The sequence below is a fragment of the Mustelus asterias genome, unplaced genomic scaffold (assembly GCF_964213995.1).
Source record: "Mustelus asterias unplaced genomic scaffold, sMusAst1.hap1.1 HAP1_SCAFFOLD_4594, whole genome shotgun sequence".
Taxonomy (NCBI): domain Eukaryota; kingdom Metazoa; phylum Chordata; class Chondrichthyes; order Carcharhiniformes; family Triakidae; genus Mustelus; species Mustelus asterias.
The window spans coordinates 606-14244 of record NW_027594537.1 but is presented as its reverse complement, the minus strand read 5'-3'; the positions used below and the strand labels follow the sequence as shown (position 1 = coordinate 14244).

Here is a 13639-nt window from a genome sequence, read left to right as displayed (position 1 = left end):
CCTCACTGAAAAATCTAACTCTGCCTCGAACATACTTCATGACCCAGCCTCTGTAGCCCCTGCGGGAAACAATTCCACAGATTCACTCCCCTCCCAGGGGAGAAATTAACCTCCTCATCTCCGTCTCCAATGGGCGACCCCCTTACTCAGAGATTCAGCCCCTCTGGTCCCAGACTCTCCCACACAAGGGGGGAAAACAACCTCCTCGGCATAGACCCTGTCAGACACCCCCCGAGAATCCGAGATGTCTCAATACGGTCGCCTCTCACTCTGCTAAACTCCAGTGAGTACAGGCCTAACTGATTCGATCCAAACCCGAATCACTCGCTGTGTGAAAAGGTGCCTTCATCGCCTCATTCACTGGTCCCCGGAACGCGGCCCCTCCCCCCGCCGCCAGTGGGAACGCGGCCCCTCCCCCCGCCGCCAGTGGGAACGCGGTCTCTCCCCCCGCCGCCAGTGGGAACGCGGTCTCTCCCCCCGCCGCCAGTGGGAACGCGGCCCCTCCCCCCGCCGCCAGTGGGAACGCGGTCTCTCCCCCCGCCGCCAGTGGGAACGCGGTCTCTCCCCCCGCCGCCAGTGGGAACGCGGTCTCTCCCCCCGCCGCCAGTGGGAACGCGGTCTCTCCCCCTCTCTACCCGGCCCCCTCATGAATTTGAACCCCTCGATCAAATCTCTTCAACCTTCCCTTCCCCAGGAAGAACAGTCCCAATTTCTCCCATCGATCCTCATCGCTTAAGTCCCCTCAACCCTGGAAACGTTCCCGAGAACATCGACGATGAAGGACCCACATTGTAGGTGACCGGACAGTTAGCCGGATTGGAAGAGAGAGAAAAAAAAAGAGAGACATAGCAGTTGACTTTGCAATTTTAATCCAATATAATTTACCTTCAATAAAATTAACATCGAATTCCCACCCCTCACCCCCCCCGACACGCACGCACACACACATGTATTGCACAGAAAGTTAACAGGTTCACCAGTGCAAGGGTCTTGCAGGCAGTTAAGCCCAACCCTAACCCCTCACCACTATGTCAGGCCTAGCGAGAAAGGCCTCAAAATGACCAATTCTTTTATCCAATTGCACCTTCAGGGTGCAATGTCTATGGGAAAAAAGATTCCAGGGGGGGATGGAGAGACAGGGGTAGAGAGGGGGAGTGGCGCAGAGGAGGAAGGAAGTGAACAAATTCAGTCAGGGAGACAAAATGGCGAATCCAAGATGGCCACCCAAGCCTCAAGGAAAGGGACAAAGAACTCCCCTTGGCGTGTGGTGAAGAAGGAACGCTTTCCGATCGAGAGGCTGCTGGCTGGTTTCGCCTCAAGCCTTTTCCAACATTCCCCACTTCCTTTGAGGGTGGGAGGGGGGGGGCAATTGAACCATTAGAGACACCCCCCCCCCCACTCACCCTGCCCACAATACACCAACCACATTGACCGCCAACGAAGCGTAACTAGGGAAACCCGTTCGCTGAGCCAATGGCGACAAAATGGCTCTCCAACCGTTCTGGACACCAGCCCCACATCCTTCCCTCACAAGGGCGTAAACTGGAGGCGTCCCAAGATGGCGGGGGGAGGAGGAGAAAACAGGGGTGGCCTAGTTTGTAGGGTGGGTTTAGAAGATGGCGGAGGGCCGGGGAGGGAGGAAGGGGAGAGGAATGGACTCAACACGCACCCCCCGAAAATATACCAATCGCCACAACGGGACTGTGTTTTCATCCCCCCCCCCCACTAAAATTAGGCGGAGACACTCTGAAGGAGGGCGAGCGGCCTAGATGGTGGGGGCTAAGGTGGGGCCTGAATAGCCCTCCCCCAGACCTTTCCCCAAAGATATCAAAGGCAGAGACACATCCGACAGAGGACAAGAGGCCTAGCTTGGTCAAGGCCTACCCAGGAAGATTAAACCCAAGCCATTTGATCAAGGGGCCTCAGGCATCCTTTCCTGAAGGGATAATAGTGATAGGGCCACCCCGTGAAGCAACAGAATGAAGCCCCCTCCCACCCCCCATTTTGTAAACTGAAGAGAAGTTATTGGCGCCAACATGGCGGACAATGTGGTAGTAGAAATTGGGCCCTCTGTACTTCCCCCCCCCCACCACCAAACCAACTGCTCCCCCCCTTAGAGTGAGCCGGGTGTCTCTCAGGACACAGAGGCCATTCGGCCCCTCAAAAAACAGGGCGGGTCATCACACAAAAGACTTTGGGCACAAGGCCCACTTGATGTCGAGGGGGGGGGGGGAAGATAGATGGGAAACCTAAAAAAAGCGGAAATCCAGAGCTGGGGAACATTCTGCGGACCCCTCCGAGCGGAGTTTTCATTGACCCTCGAGAATACGAACCTTCCCTCCACCCACCCGCCCCCCCCCACTCTCTTCAGAGGCTTGAAGGATTCTGGAAGCTTCCGTGGTCAGCGAGGGGGGAAGGGGAAGGGGGTCAGTGTTGGAGATGGCAAAGGGGGTGGGGGAGGGGGTTAGGGGAGGCTCCCACAAAAAACCATGACAATCCATCCCACGATGCTGCCCATCAGAAAACTGGCCCGGCCATCCAAACCACGTTGTTATTGACGACACACACACACACGCGCACACACACGCAAACAGACACACGCAACCAATTAGTCCAATTGGACAGGCCACATTTTCTGGGACAGTTCGGACGTACAGGACGCTGGCTGCCCAGACCAAAAGAAAAAGGGCAAATAGGGTCGGAGTGCGAGACACAGCTTATATATTCTGGCAACACTGAGTCTTGCCGCCTTTGTCCACAGGAGGTACAGAGATAGCCACCACATCTCTGCTGGATCCCACTTCGTGATCGCGGGGATCCGCAGAGATCTGACGCTGGGACACGATCCGGTAGATTTCTGGAGAGAGAGAGAGAGAGAGAGATCGGTGAGAGTTTTACCAATTAAACAAAGAGGCTGGAGATCGAACGCAAAGCCTACCCACTACGCTAGCAACACCAGTCACATGGAGGTGGCCACCTTGCGGGGAGGAGGTCAAGGGGAAGGGATGGGAGAATCTCCAAGCACAAGTCCTCTCTCAGCTCGGATTCAGAAGTGGGTTCGGCCCCCGTGCTCCGCAATCCCATAATCCAGGCCGACACACCCCGGTGCCAGGACTGAGGGGGGGCGTCCGGAGCGAGCAATAAGTTGTCAGAGATATTTCAGGGATTCTCCATCTCATCTCAAGGTCGGGAACGGAAGCGGGAAAGGAGGGAACCCAAAATAAAATAGCGGGAATCCAGAGTTCGGAAACATTCTGGAGGCACAGCAGGTTAGCACTGCTGCCTCTCGGCGCCAGGGACCCGGGTTCAATTCCCGGCTTGGGTCACTTTGTGTGGAGTTTGCACGTTCTCCCCGTGTCTGCGTGGGTTTCCTCCGGGTGCTCCGGTTTCCTCCCACAGCCCAAAAGATGCGCGGGTTAGAAGGATTGGCCGTGCTAAATTCTTCCTCGGTGTACCCGAACAGGCGCCGGAGTGTGGTGACTAGGGGATTTTCACAGTAACTTCATTACAGTGTTAATGTAAGCCGACTTGTGACACTAATAAATAAACAAACTTAAATTTGGGTTTGGGATGGGAGATGTAGCTGCTCGTCACGGAGTCTTCGGGGCTGGAGTTACTTGGAAGGAGAGACGGGGTACAGACAGCGGGCCGGCCCACACTATCGGGTCCTTAATAGCAGCTAACAGCTCCCCTGGTGGCAACCCCAATTTATTGCTTAGTTCTGGGGCTACCAGAGCAGGTCAGAGGCTGGGAATCCTGTGGAGAGTAACTCACCGCCTGGCTCCCCCAAACCCTGTCCATGATCTACAAAACACAAGTCAGGAGTGTGATGGAACACTCTCCACTTGCCTGAATGAGTGCGGCTCCAACAACAATCTCCACTTGCCTGGATGAGTGCGGCTCCAACAACACTCTCCACTTGCCTGGATGAGTGCGGCTCCAACAACAATCTCCACTTGCCTGGATGAGTGCAGCTCCAACAACAATCTCCACTTGCCTGGATGAGTGCGGCTCCAACAACAATCTCCACTTGCCTGGATGAGTGTGGCTCCAACAACAATCTCCACTTGCCTGGATGAGTGAGGCTCCAACAACAATCTCCACTTGCCTGGATGAGTGCGGCTCCAACAACACTCTCCACTTGCCTGGATGAGTGCGGCTCCAACAACAATCTCCACTTGCCTGGATGAGTGCAGCTCCAACAACACTCAAGAAGCTCGACACCATCCAGGACAAAGCAGCCCCGCTCGATCGACACGCTAACCACAAACACTCACTCCCTCCACCACCGACGCACAGTGGCAGCCGTGTGAACCATCTACAAGATGCACCGCAGCGACTCACCAAGGCTCCTTCCACACCCGCCACCTCTACCATCTAGAAGGACAAGGGGGGGGGCAGCAGACACATGGGGAACACCCCCACCTGCAAGTTCCCCCTCCGAGCCACTCACCATCCCGACTTGGAAATATATCGGCCATTCCTTCACTGTGGCTGGGGTCAAAATCCCAGAACTCCCTCCCCAACAGCACTGTGGGTGTACCTACCCCACACACAGGGACTGACTGATGTCCAATAACAATCCTGGAACTCCCTCCCTAACAGCACTGTGGGTGTACCTACCCCACACACGGGGACTGACTGATGTCCAATAACAATCCTGGAACTCCCTCCCTAACAGCACTGTGGGTGTACCTACCCCACACATGGGGACGGCAGTGGGTTCAAGATGGCGGCTCACCCACAACCTTCTCAAGGGGGCGATTTAAGGACGGAGCAATGAATGCTGGGGCCTTAGCCACGCTCCCTGGAAGAATTAAGGAACAACTAGTCCTGATGGGAATCAAACTCCCAACTCCCAAAGTAACCACCGGATCCACCTAGCGTGGACACATTAGTGTTCACACTTCCCTGTGACCCCACCCTTGGCACCGATGGGAGTTCTGAGGGGTTGCATTGGGATTAACCCACAAGACACAGGAGCAGAAGGAGGCCATTCGACCCATCAGGTTTGATGTCTGACCACCTCTGATGTTACCCAATAGCACCTGCAGGAAGGGGCCAGCCCCCAGTGTCTCTGGGGTTGACAACACTCTGGAATGGCAAATAGTTGGCCACCCATTTGGCCCACACAACACGTGCCGACCCACGCAGGCGACCTCACTCGGAGCGTGACCTCCCCTTACCTGCAAGGACAGTGTGGAAAGCAATCTCTACATTGGTGGAGTCCAGTGCCGAGGTCTCGATGAAGGAGACGTCATTCTTTTCTAGAGAGTGAGAGAGAGAGATCAGAATCCATCTGGAATAGGCCTCAGAATTTATACCCGCATCCCCCACTGCCCAATAACAGCCCTCCCTCCCTCCTCCTTTTACACCCCCACCCAATCTGTCCGAGGATCCCGCGCCTCCTACTCTCCACTCCGGGGGGGGGGGGGGCGGTTCCACCCAGGAAACTCCCTCAGAATTCCCAACATTTCATCACAATTAGGATCCCTGCAATGCAATGCAATGGGAGGCCATTCAGCCCATCGAATCTGCACCAAGCACAATACCACCCGGGCTCCATCCCCATAACCGCACACATTTACCCTAGCTAGTCTCCCTGACAGCAAGGGGCAATTTAGCATGGCCAATCCACCCTACCCAGCATGTCTTCCTCAGACCGTGGGGGAGGAAACCGGAGCACCTGGAGGAAACCCACGCAGACACGGGGAGAACGCGCAGACTTCCACACAGACAGTGACCCGAGCCGGGAATCGAACCCGGGTCCCTGGCGCTGTGAGGCAGCAGCGCTAACCCACTGTGCTACCCTGCAAGATGTCTATGAGGAGAGAACACCAACTTGCTATCCCCTCTCCTCCCACCACCCTCAAGCAGACAACCCACCGGGGACGGGAAACTCAAATCGATCTCTACCCCAGGCAGTGCCAATCTTGGAAGATTGATGTGCCAACTAAACCTTTCACCTCGGCACTGACCAAGAGAAAAAGACAAGCAAACCAAATTTCAAACCCTCACAACGGGTTTACACTTGCAGGAGAGTGCTGGTTGGCAAGTTAACCCAGAATATTTTTATTATTCATTCCTGGGACATGGGCGTCGCTGGCTGGGTCCAGCATTTATTGCCCATCCCTAGTTGCCCTTGGAGGGCAGCTGAGAGCCAACCACATTGCTGTGACTCTGGAGTCGCATGTAGGCTGCTGCCTCACAGCGCCAGGGACCCGGGTTCGATTCCCGGCTCGGGTCACTGTCTGTGCGGAGTCTGCACGTTCTCCCCGTGGGTTTCCTCCGGGTGCTCCGGTTTCCTCCCACGGTCCAAAGATGTGCAGGTTAGGTGGATTGGCCGTGCTAAACTGCCCCTTAGTGTCAGGGGGACTAGCAGGATGGGGTTACGGGGATAGGGTGGGGTTGCGGTCGGTGCAGACTCGATGGGCCGAATGGTCTCCTTCTGCACCGTAGGGATTCTATGATCCTAGATGGGCTTTTCCGACAATGGCTTCACGAGGCCTAGACAGAGAGGCATCACAACGCGAACCCCACACTTCGACAGCGCAGCAGCAGACGGGAGGGGAATTAATGAGGGAGAGCGCCAACTACAAGGTCAGAAGTTATACCTGGAGCGGGCACAGGAAATTAGGTTCGCCAGGGGTCCCCCCCAGATGTGTCCAGGCACCTCCGAGTATCACAGCTGCCAACAAAATGGCGGCAGAGTCCAGTATGAGTGGCTTGCATAAGGAGGCCGGGGGCTTGGTAAGACTAGGCCCCGTGGTGAAGCCCCAAGATGTTTGGCTACTTTACAAGCCAATGGGCCTTTGCTTCCAAGCAGGGAGGTACCTCAACGAGAGACCCGGTGGCTTGGGGCCTAACCATCAGGCCCATCCTCTGAAATTTCCACAACTGATGCTTGGAGGGGGTTAAAAATAACAATCAATTGCCCAACCGGTTACCACATCAGCAGCAGCGACAAGCGGCCTGTCCGGGCCTGCTCAGAAAGGAAGGCAGTTGCAACATGAGACAGTAGGCCCGAGGCTTTCTGCCAACACGCCCACGGGTATGTCAGGAATGCGTCAAAACGTGCCGCAAATGTAGCCAAGAGGCAAAAGAATACAAGAGGCCACCCCATTCCTCTCACACCCTCCAGAATCGCTTCACAGCGAATGAAATACTTCCTCTCCCCACCCACACAACCCAGCTGGATGCGGTCACCCTGTCGCACTCCTTACACCAGGTCACCCTTACCCAACAGCACTGTGGGTGTTAGCTACACCAGCATGGGACTGCAGCGAGGGGAGGAGGACTCAAGATTGTAGAATCCCTACAGAGCAAGAGGCCGCCATTTGGCCCATCAAGTTTGCATCGACTGCAATCCCACCCAGGCCCTATCCCCATAACTCCATATCATTTACCCTGGCTAGCCCCCGACACTAAGGGGCAATTTAGCATGGCCAATCTACCTAACATCTTTTGACACTAAGGGGCAATTTAGCATGGCCATAGAATCCCTACAGTGCAGAAGGAGGCCATTCGGTCCATCGAGTCTGCACTGGCAACAATCCCACCCAGACCCTATCCCCATAACCCCACGTGTTTACCCTGCTAATCGCCCTGGCACGAAGGACAAATTTAGCATGGCCAATCCACCCAACCTACACGTCCTTTGGACTGTGGGAGGAAACCGGAGCACCCGGAGGAAACCCACACAGACACGGGGAGAACGTGCAGACTCCGCACAGACTGTGACCCAAGCCAGGAATCGAACCTGACGCTATGAGGCTGCAGTGCTAACCACTGTGCCGCCCTAAGATGTTGGCGGTTCCCCCCCCACCACCTTCCCGAGGGGCAATTAGGGAGGGCCTCCTTATGCAAGCCACTCATACTGGACTCTGCCGCCATTTTGTTGGCAGCTGTGATACTCGGAGGTGCCTGGACACATTGCAATTAGGGAAAGAACATAAAAAATGGCCAAGATAAAGAAAGGCAGTTTGCTCCATGACCAGTGACTCTTTCAGAAGATAAATTAAAAACTAAATGTAAAAAAATCTCAATTTACTGAAACTGAGGCCTAGCGATCACTGAAGCCTCGGGATTTTCTGGCATTCTGAGACTTGCCCAGGTAGACACACACACGTCTTTTTTTGAACACCTGCCCCCCTTGCCCTGACTATAATCCCACCCAAGCATCTTCCCACTCCAGGCAGGCCATTCAGCCCATCGAACCTGTTCTAGCTCATTGACAGATATGTCCATTTAAGCCCCCCCTTCTCCCCCATATCCCGACAAGTTCTCCCCCTTCCTCTATCTCTCCAATTCCCCCCATTTTGAGAGTTCCTGGTGAATCTGCTTCCAGCGCCCTTTCAGGCAGCGCCTTCCAGATCACAACAACTCGCTGCGTTTCCATCAGAATTCTCCCCATCTCCCTCCCGCTGGTTCTTTTCCCGATTCTCTCCAATCTGTGTCCCCCTCTGGTTTCCCCCTCTGGTTTCCCCCTCTCCTCCTGCCCAGTGGGAAACACTTTCTCCTCATTTACTCCATCCAAACCCCGCTCCCCCCCTCCATGATTCCGAATGCCGCCTCGATTAAATCTCCCCCATCCCCTCCTCAATCTTGGGCGTCAGCTTGCCGCTCCCCTCAACCTTGGGCACCCGCTTACCCCCCCTCAATTTGGGCACCCGCTTACCCCTCCCCCTCCGGCACCCGCTTACCCCTCCCCCTCCGGCACCCGCTTACCCCTCCCCCTCCGGCACCCGCTTACCCCTCAACCTCCGGCACCCGCTTACCCCTCAACCTCCGGCACCCGCTTACCCCTCAACCTCCGGCACCCGCTTACCCCTCAACCTCCGGCACCCGCTTACCCCTCAACCTCCGGCACCCGCTTACCCCTCAACCTCCGGCACCCGCTTACCCCTCAACCTCCGGCACCCGCTTACCCCTCAACCTCCGGCACCCGCTTACCCCTCAACCTCCGGCACCCGCTTACCCCTCAACCTCCGGCACCCGCTTACCCCTCAACCTCCGGCACCCGCTTACCCCTCAACCTCCGGCACCCGCTTACCCCTCAACCTCCGGCACCCGCTTACCCCTCAACCTCCGGCACCCGCTTACCCCTCAACCTCCGGCACCCGCTTACCCCTCAACCTCCGGCACCCGCTTACCCCTCAACCTCCGGCACCCGCTTACCCCTCAACCTCCGGCACCCGCTTACCCCTCAACCTCCGGCACCCGCTTACCCCTCAACCTCCGGCACCCGCTTACCCCTCAACCTCCGGCACCCGCTTACCCCTCCCCCTCAACCTCGGGCACCCGCTTATCCCTCCCCCTCAACCTCGGGCACTCGCTTACCCCTCCCCCTCAACCTCGGGCACCCGCTTACCCCTCCCCCTCAACCTCGGGCACCCGCTTATCCCTCCCCCTCAACCTCGGGCACCCGCTTACCCCTCCCCCTCAACCTCGGGCACCCGCTTACCCCTCCCCCTCAACCTCGGGCACCCGCTTACCCCTCCCCCTCAACCTCGGGCACCCGCTTACCCCTCCCCCTCAACCTCGGGCACCCGCTTACCCCTCCCCCTCAACCTCGGGCACCCGCTTACCCCTCCCCCTCAACCTCGGGCACCCGCTTACCCCTCCCCCTCAACCTCGGGCACCCGCTTACCCCTCCCCCTCAACCTCGGGCACCCGCTTACCCCTCCCCCTCAACCTCGGGCACCCGCTTACCCCTCCCCCTCAACCTCGGGCACCCGCTTACCCCTCCCCCTCAACCTCGGGCACCCGCTTACCCCTCCCCCTCAACCTCGGGCACCCGCTTACCCCTCCCCCTCAACCTCGGGCACCCGCTTACCCCTCCCCCTCAACCTCGGGCACCCGCTTACCCCTCCCCCTCAACCTTGGGCACCCGCTTACCCCTCCCCCTCAACCTTGGGCACCCGCTTACCCCTCCCCCTCAACCTTGGGCACCCGCTTACCCCTCCCCCTCAACCTTGGGCACCCGCTTACCCCTCCCCCTCAACCTTGGGCACCCGCTTACCCCTCCCCCTCAACCTTGGGCACCCGCTTACCCCTCCCCCTCAACCTTGGGCACCCGCTTACCCCTCCCCCTCAACCTTGGGCACCCGCTTACCCCTCCCCCTCAACCTTGGGCACCCGCTTACCCCTCCCCCTCAACCTTGGGCACCCGCTTACCCCTCCCCCTCAACCTTGGGCACCCGCTTACCCCTCCCCCTCAACCTTGGGCACCCGCTTACCCCTCCCCCTCAACCTTGGGCACCCGCTTACCCCTCCCCCTCAACCTTGGGCACCCGCTTACCCCTCCCCCTCAACCTTGGGCACCCGCTTACCCCTCCCCCTCAACCTTGGGCACCCGCTTACCCCTCCCCCTCAACCTTGGGCACCCGCTTCCCCCTCCCCCTCAACCTTGGGCACCCGCTTCCCCCTCCCCCTCAACCTTGGGCACCCGCTTCCCCCTCCCCCTCAACCTTGGGCACCCGCTTCCCCCTCCCCCTCAACCTTGGGCACCCGCTTCCCCCTCCCCCTCAACCTTGGGCACCCGCTTCCCCCTCCCCCTCAACCTTGGGCACCCGCTTCCCCCTCCCACCCAACCTTGGTCGCCCACTTACCCCCCCCCTCAACCTTGGTTGCCCACTTACCCCCCCCCCCTCAACCTTGGGCACCCGCTTACCCCTCCCCCTCAACCTTGGGCACCCGCTTCCCCCTCCCACCCAACCTTGGTCGCCCACTTACCCCTCCCACCCAACCTTGGTCGCCCACTTACCCCCCCCCTCAACCTTGGTTGCCCACTTACCCCCCCCTCAACCTTGGGCACCCGCTTAGCCCCCTCCCCCTCAACCCTGGGCGCCTGCTTACCCCTCCCACCCAACCTTGGGCACCCGCTTACCCCTCCCACCCAACCTTGGTCGCCCACTTAACCCCCCCCCCCCCCCTCAACCTTGACCTTTAACCCACGCCCCCCCACCTTGACATCCTACCCGAGAACGTCTTGGCCTCATCGGTGGGGACGGCTCGCAGGTGCCTCAGGTCGCTCTTGTTCCCCACGAGCATGATGACGATATTCGCATCGGCGTGGTCACGCAACTCCTTCAGCCAGCGCTCCACATTCTCGTAGGTCAGGTGCTTGGCAATGTCATAGACCAGCAGCGCCCCGACGGCCCCCCGGTAATACCTGCGGCGGGGGAGGGAGGCAAGACAAGAGGGGAGTCAACACGGGGATAAGGCCCCCCCCCCCCCCCACAAAACCCCTCCACTTTCCCCAAAGTGTCATGGCAGCCTGGTTATCAACACCACCAGAAAGTCCACATCAGCCAAACTTGCTCCCTCAAAACATCCATCTTCCCATCGAATGGCGGCAGGCCCGAGGGGCCAAATGGCCTCCTCCTAATTTTGTGGGCCCTCCCTTCCTGGGGCTAAAGGGATCGAGGGAAAGGAGGGAGAAGTGGGGGAATCGTGATATTGAATTTGATGATCAGCCATAATGAATGGCGGAACAGGCTCAAAGGGCCGAATGGCCTCCTCCTGCTTCTAGTTTCTATGTTTCTAAGAGATTTGGACTGCCCCATCGTCAACCCTCCTCTTAAAGAGTCATAGAATCTACGAGACAGGCCCTTCGGCCCAAACTGGTCCATGCTGACCAAAGAGTCCATCTAAGCGAACCCCATTTTGCTCTAAACCTTTCCTATCCACGTATCCGTCCAAATGTTGTCAATGTCCCTTCCTCGACCATTCCCTCCGGCAGCTCATTCCACACACCTACCTCCCTCAAGTTGCCCCTCAGGTTCCCATTAATTCTTTCCACTCTTAACTTAAACCTACGCCCTCTAGTTCTCGATTTCCCCAACCCTGGGAAAAAGAGAGTCTATCCGTGCCTCATGATCTTATACACCTCTATAAGATCACCCCTCAGTCTCCTACGCTCCAAAAAAAAACATCCTAACCTGTCCAATCTCTCCCGATAACTCAGTCCCTCTAGTCCTGGCAACATCCTTGTAAACCTCTTCTGCGCCCTCCCCAGTTTAATGACATCTTTCCAACAGCAAGGCGACCAAAACTGAACACAATACTCCATGTGTGGCCTCATCAACATAAGACATAGGAGCAGAATTAGGCCACTCGGCCCATCAAGTCTGCTCCGCCATTCAATCATGGCTGATATTTTTCTCATCCCCATTCTCCTGCCTTTTCCCCATAACCCCTGATCCCTTTATTAAATCAAGAACCTATCTATCTCGGTCTTAAAGACACTCAATGACCCGGCCTCCACAGCCTTCTGCGGCAAAGAGTTTCACAGATTCTCCACTCACTGAACATAGAACATTACAGCGCAGTACAGGCCCTTCGGCCCTCGATGTTGCGCCGACCAGTGAAACCAATCTAAAGCCCCTCTAACCTACACTATTCCAATATCATCCATATGTTTATCCAATGACCATTTAAATGCCCTTAATGTTGACGAGTCCACTACTGCTGCAGGCAGGGCATTCCACTCCCTTACTACTCTTTGAGTGAAGAACCTACCTCTGACATCTGTCCTATATCTCTCACCCCTCAATTTAAAGCTGTGTCCCCTCGTGCTAGCCATCACCATCCGAGGAAAAAGGCTCTCACTATCCATCCTATCTAATCCTCTGATCATCTTGTATGCCTCTATTAAGTCACCTCTTAACCTTCTTCTCTCCAACAAAAACAACCTCAAGTCCCTCAGCCTTTCCTCAGAAGACCTTCCCACCATACCAGGCCACATCCTGGTAAATCTCCTCTGCACCCTTTCCAATGCTTCCACGTCCTTCCTATAATGCGGCGACCAGAACTGTACGCAATACTCCAAGTGCGGCCGCACCAGAGTTTTGTACAGCTGCAACATGACATCATGGCTCCAAAACTCAATCCCTCTACCAATAAAAGCTAACACTCCGTACACCTTCTTAACAAACCTATCAACCTGGGTGCCAACTTTCAGGGATCTATGCACATGGACACCCAGATCCCTCTGTTCATCCACACTACCAAGTATCTTACCATTAGCCCAGTACTCTGTAATCCTGTTACTTCTTCCAAAGTGAATCACCTCACACTTTTTCGCATTAAACTCCATTTGCCACCTCTCAGCCCAGCTCTGCAGCTTATCTATGTCCCTCTGTAACCTGCAACAACCTTCCGCACTATCCACTGGCTGAAGAAATTCCTCCTCATCTCTGTTTTAAAGGATCGTCCCTTTAGCCTGAGGTTGTGCCCTCTGGTTCTAGTTTTTCCTACTCATGGAAACATCCTCTCCACGTCCACTCTATCCAGGCCTCGCAGTATCCTGTAAGTTTCAATAAGGTCCCCCCTCATCCTTCTAAACTCCAACGAGTACAGACCCAGAGTCCTCAACCGTTCCTCATACGACAAGCTCTTCATTCCAGGGATCATTCTTGTGAACCTCCTCTGGGACCCTTTCCAAGGGCCAGCACACCCTTTCTAAATTGCCCCTTAGTGTCAAGGGGATTAGCAGGGTAAATGTGTGTCCAAAGATGTGCAGGTTAGGTGGATTGGCCATGCTAAATCGATCCTTTAGTGTCGGGGGACTAGCAGGGTAAATGCATGTGGTTACGGGGATAGGTGGGATTGTGGTCGCTGCTGACTCGATGGGCCG

The 13639-nt window shown here is 56.6% G+C and overlaps 1 protein-coding gene across 1 annotated transcript; it reads right to left on the bottom strand.

The window, feature by feature from the left end:
* Positions 1-850: 850 nt before the first annotated feature.
* LOC144491157 (ras-related protein Rab-11A-like) lies at positions 851-11173 on the bottom strand (the record flags this gene model as incomplete). Its single annotated transcript, XM_078208834.1, has 3 exons — positions 851-2857; positions 5187-5267; positions 10980-11173. Coding segments are annotated over 3 exons (415 nt in total), but the record flags the coding sequence as incomplete, so codon positions are not given.
* Positions 11174-13639: the final 2466 nt, after the last annotated feature.